The sequence below is a fragment of the Lithobates pipiens genome, unplaced genomic scaffold (assembly GCF_037356315.1).
Source record: "Lithobates pipiens isolate NorthernLeopardFrog02 unplaced genomic scaffold, aLitPip1_a1.2 Scaffold_13, whole genome shotgun sequence".
In the NCBI taxonomy this organism is placed as follows: domain Eukaryota; kingdom Metazoa; phylum Chordata; class Amphibia; order Anura; family Ranidae; genus Lithobates; species Lithobates pipiens.
The window spans coordinates 241,000,549-241,019,628 of record NW_027507718.1 but is presented as its reverse complement, the minus strand read 5'-3'; the positions used below and the strand labels follow the sequence as shown (position 1 = coordinate 241,019,628).

General features: G+C 44.6%; 1 protein-coding gene across 1 annotated transcript in view; it reads right to left on the bottom strand.

Moving 5' to 3' along the window:
- Nucleotides 1–19,080, bottom strand: part of ABRAXAS1 (abraxas 1, BRCA1 A complex subunit) — a 45,719-nt gene that overhangs the window by 5,036 nt on the left and 21,603 nt on the right. The window contains exons 7-8 of the mRNA XM_077476419.1: nucleotides 8,267–8,351; nucleotides 4,062–4,170 (exon numbers count right to left, since the gene is read on the bottom strand). Of these exons, the coding sequence (XP_077332545.1) occupies nucleotides 4,062–4,170; nucleotides 8,267–8,351 (194 nt within the window). The remainder of the gene's footprint in view (nucleotides 1–4,061; nucleotides 4,171–8,266; nucleotides 8,352–19,080) is intronic.

Sequence of the window (19,080 nt, the reverse complement as noted above, 5' to 3'; positions counted from 1 at the left end):
CGGCCAGGTGGGGACCACCTACCATATTTGGTGGTCATGCCCGAAGGTCAGAAGGTTTTGGATTAGAGTGTTTAACTTTGTCTATACTATCACAGGATTGAACCTGAGGAAATCACCTAAGCTGGCCCTCTTAGGGGGCAAGGCGGCAGAGGCTTCCAGGCCTCAGCAGCGGCTCCTTACCTTTATATTTATTTCAGCTAAGATCACCATAGCTCGTAACTGGAGATCAGCCGCACTACCGATAGCCCAGCTTAAACATAAAATGTCATGGCTAATGCTAAACGAACGGTTATCCGCACTGTCACAAGACAGGATGAAAATGTTTTATAGAATTTGGGATCCATGGATTGTCTATCTAACTAATGGTTCCGGGACACATGCTGTTTAACGTTGTCACGGTAACAGTAGTTTGAGAATCCAGGACTACGGCTCCCCCCCTCCCACCCAGTTCTCCCCCTTTCCCTCTTTTTTCCACCTTTTTCTACTCGCTACTCTTTTCTCTTTCCCTGCTATAGGGTCTTTCCTCTTTTCCTTACTGTTCTCTGTTGAATTCTTTATATCTCTCATTTAGCGGTGCTAGTTAAATGATTGGATATCTGTATCACTCAAGTGGTAAAAGCTCCGGCAGCTGGGATCCTATGTGGTCCGGGGTTATTGGATAAGGCACCTATTTCGCTGCCGCCAGCATGTTTATGGAACTGACCGGTGTGTAATCCCATTATGCATTGTTCTTGATGTAACACGTTGCCGCATTAATGAGACTATTGTTTGTATTGTACTGAAAACCTTTAATAAAAATATTGAAACATAAAGTTATAAATTGATTTGCATTTTAATGAGAGAAATAAGGTTTTGAGGCTGACATGGCTCCCGCCACATATTTTCTATGGGATTAAGGGCTGGAGACTGGATAGGCCACTCCAGGACCTCAATGTGCTTCTTCTTGAGTCACTGTCATGCTGGAATATCCATCCACAACCCATTTTCAATGCCCTGGCTGAGGGAAGGAGGTTCTCACCCTTTGATGGGGTGAAGTTGTCCTGTCCACTTAGCAAAAAAAAAAAAAACACACCCCCAAAGCATGTTTTCACTGTGGGGATGGTGTTCTTGGGGTCATAGGCAGCATTCCTCCTCCAAACAGCTCAATTTTACTCGCCTAACCACAACACTTTCACCCAATTCTCTTTTGAATCATGCATATTTTATTAGCAAACAGAGGGGCTTGTACATGTGCTTTCTTGAGCAAGGGGACCTTGCGGGTGCTGCAGGATCTCAGTCCTTTATGGCATAGTGTGTTCAATTTTTTTCTTGGTGACTATGGTCCCAGCTGCCTTGAGATCATTGACAAGTTTCTCCCATGTCTCAGCTGAATCCTCACCATGCTCATGACCATTGAAACATGAAGTGAGGTCTTGCATGGAGCCCCAGACCAAGGGAGACTCATTTCCCATGTTTCTCCCATTTGCGACTAATCGCACCAACTGTTGTCACCCTCTCACCAAGCTCCTTGGTGATGGTCTTGTAGCCCGTTTCAGCTTTGTGCAGGTCTACAATCTTGTCCCTGATATTCTTGGACAGCTCTTTGGTCTTGGCTATGGTGGAGAGATTGGAATCTGATTGCTTCTGTGGACTGGTATCAAGCTGCAATTAGGAGCACTCGCTTTGTAAGTGCTAATCTCAGCTTGTTACCTGTGTAGAAGAAATCTTGCTTATTTCACTCATTAAAATGCTAATTAATTTGTATTTGAAATGCATTTTTCTGGATATTTGTTATTCTGTCTTTCACTGTTAAAATAAACCTACCATTAAAATTATGAGCTGATCATTTCTTTGTCACTGGGCAAATGTACAAAACTAGCAGAGGATCAATACTTCATATATAACAGAGACGCTAGAGAATAAAATGGTAGTCATTGCAATTTGTTATGTTTGATATTTGTGCAGTGATCTTTCAAAGGAAAACAGTACATTTTAATACAAAAATATATAAATCTCTCTACACAAATATACACACACAATTTTTTTGGTAAGATGTTGTTGCGCTGAGTAAACATGACAAATGCTGGAATGATCGCTCTCGCTATGACCTTTGTGTCCACACCACCTATGCGAGGTATTGCCACCGGTGACATATGCAGGTGCAACCTACGTATGCATTAGTTTCTGCGTGTGAGAACGAGGGTAATTTTACATTTTTACATGGTCTCTAATATTCTTTTCACTTTTATTCCCATTACAAGACATTTAAACATCCCCTGTGATAGAAATAAGGCACTCTTTATGGAGACATCTGGGGTCTGTAACACCCTAGATATCTCCTCTACCCTGGAAAGCAGGAGATTTTCTCTGCTTTCCAGAGGGAAAAAAAAAATGGCAGTGTTTACATCTGCCAGAGCAGGTAGTGACATCATGACGTTGCTTCCGGCCTCCCAGGATCATACAGGGACCATCCAGTCCTCAGCCAGCTGTGTGGTAATCTGGCACTGCCGCAATATCAGATTTCAGGCTCTACAATTGAGCCAGAAGAGGCGCTGATGCACGGCTGAATGGCATGCACGTCCCCTCCCGCTGCCTGTAAAAGCAATCCAGCAGCTAATCAGCTACTAGGATGGCTTTTACACTAGAGGCAATTGCTGACTGAAAAAGATAGATACCTGTAGCTGCAGGCATCACCCAGATATCGCCACAATGTCATATGACATCATGCGAACAGGAAGAGGTTAAAAAAGATACAGAAAGTGCTGTATGTGTGATGTAATGGCTTTCATTTCATGTGAAGCTGGAAGTGGCATTAAATCCCAAACCAATAATAGTAATGTATTGCAGCTTTACCTATCCTTAGATGTGGTGACTGCAAAAAGCCTTTTACTTTGTTTTCGCCCGGTGATCTTGCCAGCAAGGCCTCCTGTATAAGGCTGGCTTCAAAGGGTGGTCCAATCAGGCCTGCCTGTCAGTTGGACCCAATTGGAACAGTCATTGCTCTCTATGGGAGTAGCTGGTGTCTGTGGAGACATGGCAGTATCTGATCCTGTCCACCAGTAACAGACGGATGAGGGATTCATTCCCCATCCATCCGGTGGATCAGATGACACTTAAGATGGAAACAGACAGGCGGTCTGTTTCCATCAGACTGCCTCAGAGAGCAGCGGGCTGTATCCGTGTCTGCTCAGCGGAGCACAGACCTGTCAGCTGAGAGATCCCCTGCTGAGCAGGCGGATGCTCATTACAGGTGTCCACCCTGTGTGAAAGGGGCCTTAGAGTACCCCACTCTGAAAGAAGACACTTTTAGACATTGTCAGTCTGGGGGAGGGTAAGGTTAGATTTACATACACAAATAAACTGAAGCTGAACTCTAACAAACACTTTAAGCCAATACAGCTTTTTCCTTGTGGGATAAAGGCTATACATAAGAAAATAAAAGCTGATGATTGTAAGTACCCGGTGGGCTATGGTTTGTCTCAACCCTCCAACTGCTACATCAGCAGGACAGCTTGTTCTGTCAAAAAAAACAGATGTACTGGCCAGATCACCTTGTAAAAATTAAAGAAAAAGCCTAAAGAAGAAAACGAATGCAGGCATTACATCTAAGATGTGATAAGCTGCAGTAATAAATGTTTGCTTTTGGGTTTAATATGGTTTGAATGCTGCTTGCTGTCAAGGTCACTGTATGGAACTTTTCTTCCGTACCTCCAAAAATGCTGCAATCAGGAACTGGCTGGGAATCACCGATAGGTACACTGCCCAGGGAAGCGCTTTTGTTTTTATAAGAACGAGAGACTCAAAACAAACGTGATAAACTGACTTTGCCCAGCAAGATCTTACATCTTCAATAACAAAGTTAAAAACCCGCTCTGACCCCACTACACTCCTCTGGGTTTCACTCAAAGCTAAACTCACAACTTCTTTTCACTAGAAATGAATGGAATGATCAGTCCCAGCATAGATAATACCTCTGTACCACGTTTCTCTGTTGTCTGCAGATCCTCTGATATTCTGGGTTTAGTTGCGGCATATTTCGTGAACATGCCTAATATGAGCAGTATTAGAAAAAATAAAATTACCTTTTTTAAGAAGCTTTTTCTTTTCAGCAATTTGCCGTTTTAGTTGGTTAACTTGTTGTAGCAGTTGCTCCACAGAATATTCACTTTCTACAACACGAGAGCAAGTTTCCTACAGACATAGCAAGCGGTTACTTTTCACAGTTTAATTAACACTATATATTTGTTTGTTACCACACTGGCTATTGGCACATATGAATGGGGAATGTAGCAATCATCAGTAAGGCTGGGTTCACGGTCGTGACTTTGAATCCAACGTCCCTGCGTGACCTTAACGTAGCTTACATACAACGACTTTCATGCAAGATCCTTTAAAAAAAAAAAAAAAGTTCTAAAAAGGCACAAGATTTTTTTTTTATATGAATGCATTCTATGCATTCAGATAAAAAGCCTTCTGTTTGCAGCCCCCCCCTCAGCCCTTACCTGAGGTCCCTCTCTGTGACGAGCGTCTCAGCCATCAGATTCTCCCTCCTGGTCAGTTAGCTTAATCTGACAGCGGCAGCCAGCCAAATCGGGGGAAAGAGGGGCCAGAGCTCCATGTCTGACTGTACACACAGAGCTGTGACTCAGCACAGGTGCCTCTATAGCAAGCTGCTTGCTGTGGGGGCACTGAACAGGTGGGAGTGGCCAGGATTACAGAAGAGGGACCCGAGAGGAGGAGGATCCGGGCAGCTCTGTGCAAAGCCACTGCAACAGAGAAAGTGAGTATAGCATGTTATTTTTACAGGGAAAAGAACAAGACTTTACAGTCACTTTAGGTCGCACAGATTAGAACAGTTCCATTGCAGTTAATGGGTGCCCAACTTGTCATTTAACTTTGAACTCTCAGTCGTGACAGTGTGAACCAGGGCAAAGAGAGGAAAACAAACAAACAATCAAGAACAAATTTTCAATTATAAAAATGAAAAATTAACCAAAAGTAGAGATTTAATTTGCATGCTGTACTAATGTTTATTAAATACAATCATGTAAAGTCAGATCACATACAGTTAGTTCCGTATATATTTTGACACAGGCACAATTTCTATACATTTGGCTCTTTATGCCACCAGAATAAAATTTAAATGAAACAATCCAAATGAATTTGAAGTGCAGACTCAGCTTTAAATCAAGGGGTAGAACATAAATATCAAGTACAAATTTTAGGAACTGCAACTTTTTTTTTTTTTTTTTTTATATGCACAGTCCCCCTATTTTTAGGGGCTCAAAAGTAATTAGACAAATTAATATAATCATAAATAAAATGTTCATTTTTTATATTTTGTAGATTTGATGGCGCTCCTAGGGATCATGAAAGATTTGGATTTTTTTTTTATACCCTAACATGTACTTAACAACATTGTCCCTTACTTGTTTGGAGAGTTCCTTGGTCTTCATGGCAGTGTTTGGTTAGTGGTGCCTCTTGCTTAGGTGTTGCAGCCTCTGGGGCCTTTCAAAAAGGTGTGTATATGTAATGACAGATCGTGTGACACTTAGATTGCACACAGGTGGACATCATTTCACTAATTATGTGACTTCTGAAGGTAATTGGTTGCACCAGAGCTTTTTATGGGCTTCATAACAAAGGGGGTGAATACATACGCACATGCCAATTATCAATTTTTTTTATTTCTGAAAAATAGTTTTATGTATATATTTTTCTAATTTTACTTCATCAACTTAGACTATTGTGTTCTGATCCATCACATATAATTCAGATTAAAAAAACATTGAACCAAAGGCTGTAATGTAACAAAATAAGTAATAAGCCAAGGGGAGCTTTTGCAAGGCACTGTAGATTCCAAATGCAAATACCACACTTATGCCCTGTACACACGGTCGGAAATTCCGACAGAAAAAGTCTGATCGGATTATGTTGTCGGAAAATCTGATCGTGTGTGAATTCTATCGGACTTTTTTCATTGGAATTTCCAACAGAAAAAGTTTGAGAGCTGGATCTAAAATTTTCCAACAACAAAATCCAATCAGACTTTTTCTGATTGTGTGTAGAGAATTCTGACGTACAAAGTGCGAAGCATGCTCAGAAAAAATTTGGAGACGAAAGCTATTGGCTACTGGCCTCTACGTAGTCCCGTTGTATGTTTTGTGTGTCACCTTGTTCTGAAAGATCAGATTTTCCGACAACTTTGTGCGACTGTGTGTATGCAAGACAAGTTTCGGCCAAAATCCGTTGGAAAAAAATCTGATGGATTTTGTGGTCGGAATGTCTGACCGTGTGTATGGGGCATTAAAATCAACTCCAGCCCTTTTACCTGCTTAATTGATGAAGAAATAACGAAGGAGTAGCCAGCACCTGGCCATGAAACAGCTTTTGATTCAATTGTCCAATTACTTTTGGTCCCTTGAAAAAAAAAAAAAAAAAAAAAAAAAAAAAAAAAGGGAGGATCGCTTCTCTTAAGAGCTGTAATTCCTAAACCCTTCCTCTGATTTGGATTGGATGTACATACCCCTCAAATGAAACCTAAAAGTGTGCACTATGTTTTGTTAAGCACCTGAAAAAAAATAAAAAAAATTTGCCTTTGTCCAAAATATAAATATATAGACCAACTGTAGATTAAATTTTATTATAGTGTTCCGATTCACATTTTATATGCGTTATTGTATTAAAGTGAAATTTGTATATTACCCTCTAGAGGGAGCACAAGCTTAATTTGATCGTCCTGTCTCCTTTTTGTTAAAAAGTATAAACCACACGCAGACTGCATTGTTTTCAACCAGTTAGCCACAGAGATGGAATGGGAGATGTAGCAGTGTGTAATGAGCTTATATGGCTCAGCTTGCTGTAATTGCTTATAAAGTGTGAGCTGGATTTCGGCTTCAATTTGTTAGTGTATTTAACACTAATCTGTCTGCTGTGCCCTCTGTGCTCATCCAGAGGGAGGACACTCTAATACAGGTGGTTTGATACTAGTTAGATCACAGGTGAAAACAGAGGTAAGAAAGCCGAAAACAAATGCAGCCACTATATAAAATTACTGGTAAGTGGCTATATATTACATTTTTGGTTTTGGGTTTAAGGCTCCATTTACATTTGGCGTTTTGGGATCTTTGGCATAATCTGGGATACTGCCCATGACCTCAGATCATACTACAATCACAAAATGCACGTTCAGGTGCGTAACACATGAAGCTTTTTAACAAGAAGTTACAGCTAAGTTGTATTGGATTACAGAGTGTCATCAAATGTCAAGCTGTCAATATAGGACATTCGTTTTTATTTTTTCAAATTATTATTAAAACACATTGTTCCACAGACCCCATTGATCCATCAGCCCTAATAGCTTTCTGAGAAGCCTTCCCTTACTTCTGTAACAATAGACAAGCAGCACCCAGCTAATCTGCAAAGGGGGTATCATGAAATTAATTAAAATAATTTACAGACATATCTGGTGCTGGAGCCCTGAGAACCTTTATAATTTCAGAGCCGCCAGCTGGGATCATTGGTATTGATGAGCTACAGCGTACTTGGAGTCTGCATGAAGAGGTGATTTTTGAGTCTGCCATTTTAGTATTGTTACATGTGAGTAGATTTGGTTTAAAGTGCAAGTCCAGCCTAAAACAAAAATCCCTGCATCTACAGGCATCCACGATCTAACACTAACCTATCTAGCCCTGTAAAGAAGAAATAAGTATATATACACTTTTTTTTGAAGCCGATCCGATCACCAGCGGTGGAAGCTCTGCAGAGGACACAGCCGACAACGGCTGTGAAATTAATGGGGAGAGACATCACCCATAGACTTACTATGGGAATTCTGTTGTCGGCTGGATCCTCTGCACCCGCCTCCACAGCAAAGCTGCAGCTGAGCTCAGCATGGGATCGGGTCAGGGCGGCTTCAGAAAAAAAAAAGTATGTATACTGATTTATTCTTTAGACGATTAGATAGGTTAGTGTTAGATCGTGGATGCCTGTAGATGCAGGGATTTTAGCGTTAGCATGGACTTCTACTTTAATAAATATTTGTTGCAACATACTACATCATGCAAGTTTTCTTTTTTGACCTATGGGCGATTCATTCTTCGTGGAGACCTGAGCAGCAGCATACACAGACAGATGAAAAAGGTTTGCGATTTGAGCTTTTGTGAAAAAAAGAAGAGGTAAATATACCACAGCGCAAACAAACCTAAATGTTATAAGCAGTGCTAATTTTTTGTTGGGATGGGTGAGTTTGTCAAACTTGCTTCTATGACATATATATATATCTTACCTTTAGTTCCTCCTGTAGACTTGTACACATAGCTGTAATTTTACATACTTCCTTTAGAGTTCCATCTTTCTGAAAAAATTCTAACCTTTAATAAAAGATAAAGATAAAAAATAAACTGCTTATAGTATTAGTTTTAAAGTTAGGTTTTTCTAAGTTATAAAGAACATTTAGAATTGGTAATTGTGTCTAAGCAGTACACTATAAAACATCTACTTCTAAAAAGACTACATATCCCATGGTACCTTACTGCCTGCAAGCAGTGATTCCTGTACTGACTCCGCCTCCTGAAACTCCTCTCAGGATCCTTGTAGTTCAGAAGGTAGGCTCTATAAAATTTGTGACACAGCCGTGCCTACTTACAGGGCATAGTGAATATGTGTCACATAAATGATGTGTGGGGATCTTCATAAAGTACACGTTCAAATGTCAAGATCATTTGGTGTAGTAAGTGTAGACTAGAATTTACTCAAATACAATGTTGACATTAAAGTGGTATTAAACCCACAAGCAAACATTTATACTACAGCAGCTTATCAATTTGTAGATATGATGGCTGCATTCATTTTCTTTTTTTAGGCCCTTTCCTTTATCTTCACCTGGTGATCTGGCCAGTAAGTCTAAGTCTGTTTTTCAAAAAAAACAAGCTGTCCTGCAGAGGTAGCAGCAAGAGGTTTCAGACAAAGTATTTGCCACAGGCAGTGGGATCAACTTTTATGTTAGACCTTTTACCAGGTATTTTAACACACACCTCCTAACATCTAACTTGTGAAAGACATGTTCCTGTTCCCTCACAGGATTCGAACAAAAAGTGGGCAAACAAATTTCCTGACTCCTGGCTACCTTTGGCAAAAAGGCCGGATCGGTTTTAAAAATAATCCGATCCGGAAAAATCTGAAGGAAAGGCACCCTCCTTGAGAGGGCTTCTAGCTCACTAACCCTCCTCGCGGTAGTGATTGCTACCAAAAAAACGTCTTGAGGGTTAAAAATGTTACCGTACAAGAACTGATAGGCTCAAAAGGATCCTCTGTAAGAGCCTGCAATACTAAAGATAGATCCCAAACTGGAAAGGGATGGAAACTGACTGGTCTCCGTCTACTTAAACCTTTAAAGAACCTGGAAACCCAAGGACTCGCTGCCAGTTGCTGTTCAAGAAAAACACTTAAAGCAGAAACCTGCCCTTTAAGAGTACTGAGAGACAATCCCTTATCTGCCCCGCTCTGTAGGAACTCCAGCACTGCTACTGGACTACGAACGTTTAAAGGAGCTCTCCGCACACCAAGAATTTAATTTTTTCCATACTTTCAAATAAATCCTGCATGTCTCTTCCTTTCTATTACTCAGAAGAGTCACTATCAACCTTTCAGAGAACCCCTTGTTTTTCAGCATCTCCTCTTCAGTAGCCAGGCTGCCAGACTCCACCCGAGGACAGCAGATTGGGCCTTGAAAGAGTAGATCTTCCCTGACTTCCACAGCCAGCTTCTTTAGAACAGAAAACCAAGGCCTCCTGGGCCAGTGTGGAGCTATCAAGATTAGGGTTGTATCCTCTAACTAGAATTTCCTCAGAACTGCCGGTGTTCTGGCAGATAGTGTCCTGCCATCATATAGCGTCCGCCCCGTACTGCGCATGCGCAATAGGTGGCAGAAGAAGCTTCGGAAAATCTCAGAAGGTGAACGGCACCTGCGCCGTCAGTGGAGGCGGTAGCCCCACCATCCAAGCGGACATAGGGTTGTGAAAATTACAGGGCCCCTCGCGGGCGAGCTTCGCTCGCCACACTTCGGGCTCGGCCTCGCTGCGCTCGGCTCTTTTTTATTCCTACTCTATGTCCACTTGGATGGTGGGGCTAGAACCTGGACTCACGGTGCAGGCGCTGTTCATCCTCGGCTATTTTCGGAATCTGTGTTGCTGTGTACTGCGCATGCGCAGTACACAGCGGACACTATCTGATGGGGGACCTTATATGATGGGACACCGGCAACAGCACCGGAGGGGGAAAGGCATAGCACTTGGCAAAAGGCCATCTCTGAGAAAGAGCATCCACTCCTATTGCTCCGTCCCCCTGATTCAGAGAGAAGAAGAGAGGAGTATTGATCCACACACGGGCTCCCCCACTTCTGGACAATCATCTCGTAGATTTCCAGATTCAGGACCCAGTCGCTCTCCCTCAACTTCCTCCTGCTGAGGAAGTCTGCTCTCTGATTTAGCTCTCCTTTCAAGTGTACTGCTGATAGAGAGCAGCACACTGTGACCTTTGCTCAGCTGAACATTGCTTCCGTTAGAGAGCAAAGGGAACTGATTCTTGTGCCCCCGTCGACTGATGTAAGCAAATGCTGACGAATTGTCCGAACAGACCTGAGCATGATGTCCCTGGAGTTCCTGCTGGAAAAAGCTGAGAGCCAGGATCCTTGGGCCAGACCTTTCTCCAGTTAGGGCTCCCCAACCCGTGCCACTTGCGTCCGTTGTGACGACCTTGGACACTGGAAGTACCCATTCTAGACCCTGAGATAGATTTGCTGCCTTCCTCCACCACCACTGGGACCTCTTTACATTTATTGGAATGAGAACCGTAGAGTCCAGAGATCTCTGGGTACGATCCCAATCCTCCAGAATGAACAGCTGTAAAGGACGGAAGTGTGGACCTGCCCACCTCACCGCTGGAAGGGCGGACGTCAGCAGTCCCAAAGCGGACATGGCCTTTCTTATAGAGATTTGCTGATTGTTTTGTAGGGCTGCCAAAGCTTTGTCTACTTTGCAAATTTTCTCCTCTGGGAGAAAGACTCGCTGCCAAGTTGAGTCCAGAATGTAACCTGGGAACATCACTCTGAGATGGAACCAAGTTGGATTTCTTCAAATTTAAGAATCATCCCAATTGTTCCAAAATATTTCTTGCTACCTGCAAATCCTGAACCAGCTGCTCCGGCGAAGACGCAAACAGGAGCAGGCCGTCCAGGTATGCTACCACTGAGATTCCCCTGAGTCGCAGAAAAGCCGGAGCCTCCACCATAACTTTGGTGAATATCCGAGGTGGAAGAGGATAGCCCAAAGGGGAGGGCTCGAAACTGAAGGTGTACTACTTCTGACCCTGACCTTACTGCCAACCTGAGGAATCTCTGGCTGTCCTCTGCAAGCTATGGACGCCATGAAGAAATTTGGAGGAAGCAGTGTTTTCATGGAAAAAATGGAACCCATCTGGAACCTTTTGTAACAGATTGACAGATTCATAAGTTTCAGGTTCAGGATAAGCTTGAACTTCCCTGAAGGCTTTCGGACCACAAAAACATGGGAATAGAAACTTCTGCCTATCCAGTCTTCCTCCCACCGGGGTTAGCCTGTCATTGGGACTTTTGGGTCTGCTCAGTCCAGACTTTTTTCTGGGACTCTGTCCTCGGAAAGTTAAACTTCCTTTGTGGGCGAGTCTTTTTAGATTTTTCCCCCAGAAGGGAAAAGCCTTCTTTTTATCCGCTGTTCGATCAAGGACAGCCTCCAAGTCTGGACCGAACAGTAAATCCCCCTGAAGGGAATCCCACAAAGCTTGATCTTTGAAGCATTGTCCCCTTGCCATGTTTTTAACCAAAGCGCCCTTCTGACTGAATTAGCCAAGGCAGAGGATCTAGCAGACATGCGAACCAACTCGGGTGATGCATCCACTATGTATGCGCCTCCTTTTAAAAGCATTGGGAAGGAGGAAAGAATCTTTTCTTTTGCGGGTCCCCACCTCAATATGAGCTTTTATATGAGTCAACCAATGCTCCATGTTATGTGCCACCACTGTGACAGCCATGGCAGGTTTAAGATTGCTTAAAGAAGAATCCCAAGATTTCTTGAGGAGAGAATATATTCTCTTGTCAATAGGGTCTGCTAGCATACCCATATCTTTAAAGGCCAAATCTGTCTTTCTGGAAACCTGAGAAAAGGCTGCATCCAGTCTAGGAGATTTGTTCCACACAGCAGATTCATCTTCAGAAAAAGGGAATCTGCATTTCCATGTTCTAGAAAAGAAAAAAAAAGATTCCTCTCTGGGTCTCACCATTCCTTAATGGTGTCTATCAGAACCTCATGGATCGGGAAGACCCTTTTCTTCGGTTCTCCGAGACCTTCATACATCTGGTCATGGAGAGACCGGGATTTTTTTCTCCTCTTGGATACCTAGTGTAGTGTGAATAGCTCCCAGGGGCTCTTCCACTTCCTCCAAGGAGAGCTTTTAACGGGAGGATCTGGAGGACTCACCATCCACCTTCTCTACATCTGACTCTGCAGAGTCTGAGGATTCACTGTCAGGATCATCCTCTAGTGTCGCTCTGTTACCCCCCCGGTAACCCTTCATTAGCAGAGGGACCTGCTAAGGGCCCAGGTGTGACATCTTGGTGTGCTGGCAGAGGACTAGCTGGGGTTGTATAGGCTGAAAATTCTCAAACAAGGCCTCAAAAGAATGAAAAATGCTGGAGAGCTCTTAAACAGAAGCCGCCAGACCAGAACTTTGTGCCTCATGATGATCCCTAACTAAGCCCTCAATACAATTTCTGCATAACACTTTCCCCCACGATTCCCCTTACACACTTCTACATAAGGGGCACTTCTTGGACCCTTGTGAGAGCTTAGATTTTTCCATGGATTTGTCCTGTAACGACAAAAAAAACAAAACAAAAAAACCCACCAGCATCAGCCCCTGCCAGCAAAAAAATCAACACCAGACCGACACCAGGAGTGCTCCCCCCAGGACCGACCACCACCAGGGTCCCAGACGTGCAACCCCTCCCTTCCCACCAAGGAGGGGAGTTCCCCCATGGAGCTAAATGGGAAATAGTAAGGGAACCCCACCCCAGGGTTCCACTTTCCTTAGAATGGCTGGTGCTGGCATCACCTGGAACTTAACGAGACTGACGGTTCCCGGACATCCCTTCGACCTGAATGATCGGTTCGCCATAAACTGCTCCTCTCAGCTGTCGCTACTGCATGAATGGGGCAAACACCAGCCTTCGCGTCATTCGTTTTAGCGTGCCACGAGGATGGGACGCGCCAAACACTGCAGGTAACGGACTCCCCAGCCCTGCTGCCATGTATGCCAGAATGATCGGTTCGCCTTCAGGATAACACTGGACTCAGCCTCCCCAGCTGTATTAAACCCAGGTTCCTAGCGAGGTCTCCTCGCCGGAGGAAACGCCAAAACTGAAAGGCTGGAGGGAAGGAATGGTTTTAGATCTGGTGGAGGTGGCGTTTCCTGAGAATGGAGGAGCCGAGGTCTCAAGTGTGCTGTCCTGAAAGAGGGAAAAACACACATACATAAGTATTCAAAGCCTTTGCCATGACACTCAAGTGAGCTCAGGTGCATCTCGTTTCCACTGATCATCCTTGAGATGTTTCTACAACTTGGGAGTCCACCTGTGGTAAATTCAGTGGACTGAACATGATTTGGAAAGGCACACACCTGTCTATATAAGGTTCCACAGTTAATGGTGCATGTCAGAGCACAGACCAAGCCATGAAGTCCAAGGAATTGTCTGTAGACCTTCTAGACTCGTTTTTTTCAAGACACAGATATGGGGAAGGGTACAGAAAAATTTCTGCAGCATTGAAGGTCCCAATGAGCACAGTGGCCTCCATCATCCAAAATTAGAAGAAGTTTGGAACCACCAGGACTCTTCCTAAAGCAAACGTCATGTCTTGAGAAAACCAGGCACCTCATCACCTGGCCAATACCATCCCTACAGGGAAGCATGGTGGTGACAGCATCATGCTGTGGGAATGTTTTTTAGTGGCAGGGACTGGAAGACTAGTCGGGATCAAGGGAAAAAATGACTGCAGCAATATACAGAGACATCCTTGATGAAAATTTGCTCCAGAGCGCTCTGGACCACAGACTGGGGTAAAGGTTCATCTTCCAACAGGACAACGACCTAAGTACACAGCCAAGATAATAAATTAGTGCCTATGGACAACTCTGTGAATGTCCTTGAGTGGCCCAGCCAGAGCCCAGACAAACCCAATTGAACATCTCTGGAGAGATCTGAACACTGCACCGACAATCCCCATCCAATCTGATGGAACTTGAGAGGTCCTACAAAGAAGAATGGGAGAAACTACACAAAAATACCTGTTGCAAGCTTGTGGCAGCATACTAAAACATACTTGAGGCTGTAACTGGTGCCAAAGGTGCTTCAACTAAACTAATGAGCAAAGGCTGCAATTACTTAGAGCCCTTTCACACTGCAGCACCGTTAAAACAGCACTAAAGGGACACTCATTTTTGTGGCAATTTAGCTGTGTGTTTTAGCAGCACTTTTCAGCCGCTAGTGGGGCAGTTTTTATATTATAAAAAAAAGACCAAGTTAGACTTACCGGTAACTTGTTTTCCAGAAGTCTTTCAGGACAGCACCTGAGAGATAGCGACTCCACCCTCCTCGTTAGGAAACACCTTCTTCCTCCAGACTTTAAAGGGAGGCGCCTCCCTACCACACATCAGTTGTAGAAGAGAGCCTCCGGCCCCGGCTGGAACACATAAACACATACGTTAGTCACAGCGTAGCATAATATAATACCATAGGGCGGGATGCTTGCTGTCCTGAAAGACTTCTGGAAAACAAGTTACCGGTAAGTCTAACTTGGTCTTTCCCAAGGCGTCTTTCAGGACAGCACCTGAGAGGATAACAGAGACTTACCCCTTAGGGCGGGACAACAGCTTGCAGGACCTTTCTGCCAAACGCCTGATCGCTGGCAGAAGTGAGATCCAGTCTATAATGTTTCACAAATGTGTGAAAACTCGACCACGTCGCCGCCTTGCAGATCTGCTCAGGGGTGGCACCAGCTCTCTCTGCCCACGTGGACGCCAGAGCTCTGGTTGAGTGTGCACAAATTCCTGCTGGAGGAGATAACCCTGCCTGGGAATATGCCTCTGAGATAGCTAATTTCAGCCATCTAGCTAAAGTAACTTTAGAAGCCTGAAAACCCTTTTTTCTTCCTGAGAAGAGTACAAACAGTGAATCTGAACGCCTGAAGGACTCCGTCCTTTCTAAATAACTCAGCAGAGTCCTTCTGACGTCCAAAGTATGGAAAGAAGTCTCCTTATTTCCTTTGGGGTTAACACAAAACGTTGGCAGTACTATGTCCTGTATACGGTTCTGAACTGAAGCTACCTTCGGTAAGAATTTTGCATCTGTTCTAAGAATAACTCTGTCAGGAAAAATGGAAAGATATGGTTCTTTAATTGACAGAGCATTTAGCTCACTGATCCTGCGTGCAGAGACAATGGCAATCAGAAACACGGTTTTTAATGTGAGAAACCTAAGGGAAGCCTCCACAAGAGGCTCAAAAGGCCCTTTTGTTAGAGACTGTAGGACTACCGACAAATCCCATCTAGGAAAAACCTTAACAGGAGCTGGCCTAGATCTTTTAAGAGCTCTAAAGAACCTGATCACCAGCGGATCTGAGGCCACAGATTTTTCTAAGAACACCGTCAGGGCTGCTACCTGCACCTTCAGGGTACTAACTGCCAGTCCCTTGTCTGCACCATCTTGTAAAAACTCCAAGATGGAGACAAGGCTCCCTGGCACCTGGGCGGCTGACAAACACCAAGTTTTATAACGCTTCCAGACCTTAGAATAAATGGCCCTCGTAACCCTTTTCCTACTTGCTAAAAGGGTCGAGATCAAACGGTTGGAAAACCCCTTGCTCCTAAGGAGCTGCCTTTCAGAAACCAGGCCGTGAGAGCCAGGCTGGCCACTCCTGGATGGTTCACTGGGCCCTGCAACAACAGATTGTGTCTGAGGGGCAGACGCCAACAAGGCTTGATTGCCAGGCCTAGAACTGTCGAAAACCAAGCCCTTTTTGGCCAAAAGGGCGTGATTAGAATGACTGGTACCTTCTCCCTCTGAATTTTTCTTAAAATTAACGGGATTAACTGAAATGGGGGGAAAGCATAGCAAAGACGAAATTCCCATGGATAAGCTAGCGCATCTGTGCCCAGCGAGCCATCGCGACTGTCCAGGGAAAAGAACTGGGGAACCTGGGCGTTCACCCTTGAGGCGAACAGGTCTACTTCTGGTAAACCCCATTTTCCGGCAATCATTGTGAATACCTCCGGGTTTAGAGACCATTCTGCTTCCCGAATAGCGTTTCTGCTTAGGAAGTCCGCTACCCTGTTTAGATCCCCTTTCAGGTGGACTGCTGATAGGGATAACAAATGTTTTTCCGCCCACCGAAGAATCTCCATGGCCAGTACCTGAAGCGACCTGCTTCTTGTACCCCCATGTCTGTTTAAATAAGCCACTGCCGTGGCATTGTCTGTTAGGACCTGGACGTGATGGGACTGAAGTTCCTGAACAAACAACTCCAGAGCTAAGGCAATCGCCTTGAGTTCCCTCCAGTATGAGGACCTTATTGTCTCCTCTTTGGCCCAGGACCCCTGAGTGAAACGTGTTCCTAGATGGGCTCCCCACCCCCAGGAACTGGCGTCGGTTGTTAGTCTTTTCCCGACTGGAAAAGCCCAGACTAACCCTTCCGATAAGACCTCCTGTCTTTTCCACCACCATAGGGACCTTTTTACCTGGGTTGATATTCTCACCTCTGCCTCTAGGGATGCCACTGTGTGATCCCAAGATTTTAGAAGGAAAGCCTGCAGACACCTGAAATGCATTCTTGCCCACTGGACTGCTGGCATTGCTGAAGTCAGAACTCCCAAAGCTGACATAACCTGTCTTACTGTCAGATTTTGGCTGGTCTGTAATAAAGACACTGCACCGGAAATCCTGTCCTTTTTGTCTAAGGGAAGGAAGATTTTTTGCTCCACCGAATTTATTAGAAACCCTAAAAACCGAATCTCCTGAGATGGGTTTAGGGACGACTTTTGGAGGTTCAAAATCCAACCCAACGCCTCCAGATGGCTGCGAGCTTTGCCTAGATTGGTCTGCAATTCCTCGCTGGATGGGGCGAAAAACAGCAGATCGTCTAAATAAGGAATAACTGCGATTCCCTGAAGACGCAGTGGCGCTAAAGCTTCTGCCATTATTTTGGTAAAAATTCGGGGAGATGATGACAGGCCGAAGGGTAGTGCCCTGAACTGGAGATGATGAACCATACCCCCCAACCTCACCGCCAGCCTGAGAAACTTCTGAGACTGGGGAGAGATCGGAACATGTAGGTATGCGTCTTTTAAATCTACTGACGCCATAAAACATCCTGGCGTCAACAGGTTTCTGACCGAAAAAATTGAGTCCATTTTGAACTCCCTGTATCTTATGGACTCGTTTAAAGGTTTTAGGTTGAGAATCAACCGAAACTTCCCCGTCGGTTTCTTTACTAGGAAAACATGGGAATAAAACCCCTCCTGCTGTTCTTGCAGGGGCACCTGTACTACTACGCCCTGTTGCATCAGTTCCTCTAGAGAGGACTTCATGGCCAGGGCCCTTACTGGATCCCGCGGGGTGTTGGTAATCAGGAACCTTTTTGGGGGGTCGTTGACAAACTCGAGTGAGTAACCCTGCGCGAGAGTGGTCAGGATAAACTGATTTGAAGTTATCCCTGACCACTGCGGAAGAAATTCTTGTAGTCTTCCGCCCACCCGCAGAGACGAGTCATTGCGATTTTTCGGCCTGTGTAGGAGGACGGAAGAGAATTCCGCCTCTACCCTTCGGCTTCGGGGCGGACCAACTTTTCCTTCTCCCTTGCAACTTGCTGTCCTGATCCTGAGTTTTTTGAGGTCGAAAAAGACGCTTTGGTACCTGCTTTTTCTTTTTGACCGGAAAGGATCTCTTTTTATCGGCTGTCCTGTCAAGAATATTATCGAGGTCAGAGCCGAAGAGCAAGTCTCCTGAAAAGGGTAACCCACACAGCTTATTCTTTGAAGCCGAGTCACCCGGCCAGGTTTTAAGCCATAAGGCTCTTCTTGCAGCATTAGTTAGAGCTGCTGACCTGGCCGATATCTTAATTGCCTCAGCTGAGGCATCTGCAACATAGGCCACTGCCGTAATCAGGGTAGGAAAAGAATCTAAGATTTCCTGTTTAGGGGAATCTGCAGCTATATGTGACTTTAACTGGTTAATCCAGTCTTCTAAATTTCTGGCTACACACGTTGTGGCCATTGCTGGTTTTAAATTGCTCATAACTGATTGCCATGATCTCTTGAGCAAAAGATCCATGCGTTTGTCCATCGGATCTTTCAAAACTCCCATATCCTCAAAGGACAGATCTGTGGACCTTGAAACCTGGGAAAAGGCGGCATCCAGTCTGGGCACCTTGTTCCATACTGCTGCAGGGTCCTCCTCGAAAGGAAAACGCCTTTTGTGGGCTTTGGAGAAAAAGGGCTTTTTCTCTGGATCCTGCCATTCTTTCCTAATGGCCTCAGAGATGACCGGATGAACTGGGAATGTTCGGCCCTTAGGCTCATCCAACCCAGCATACATGCGGTCATGGAGTGATAATTCCTTTTTCTCCTCACTTAAACCAAGCGTAGCATGAATGGCTTTAAGGAGCCCATCGACCTCTTCAAGGGACAGTTTGAATTTAGAGGGGGCTACCTCAGAATCCTCCAACTCCTCTTCCGAATCTTTAACGGAAAGAGCAGTGGACTGCTTTTCCCTATCTGAAGGGTCTTCAGGCAGAGATTCTAACACCGGGATTGAGAGAGACCCCTGGGAAGACTCTGAAGTGGAAGGCTGACTAGCAGCCGGGTTTGCTAGTGAGTCACGAAAATTCTGGATCGTGGCGTACAGCTCCTTCTTTACAGAGGCCACCAGATCCTCACATACAGAGGCAGATTCCTCTTTAACTAAAGAAGTAATGCAGGGACTGCATAAGGTTTTCTTCCAATTTTCTCCCAGCTTGG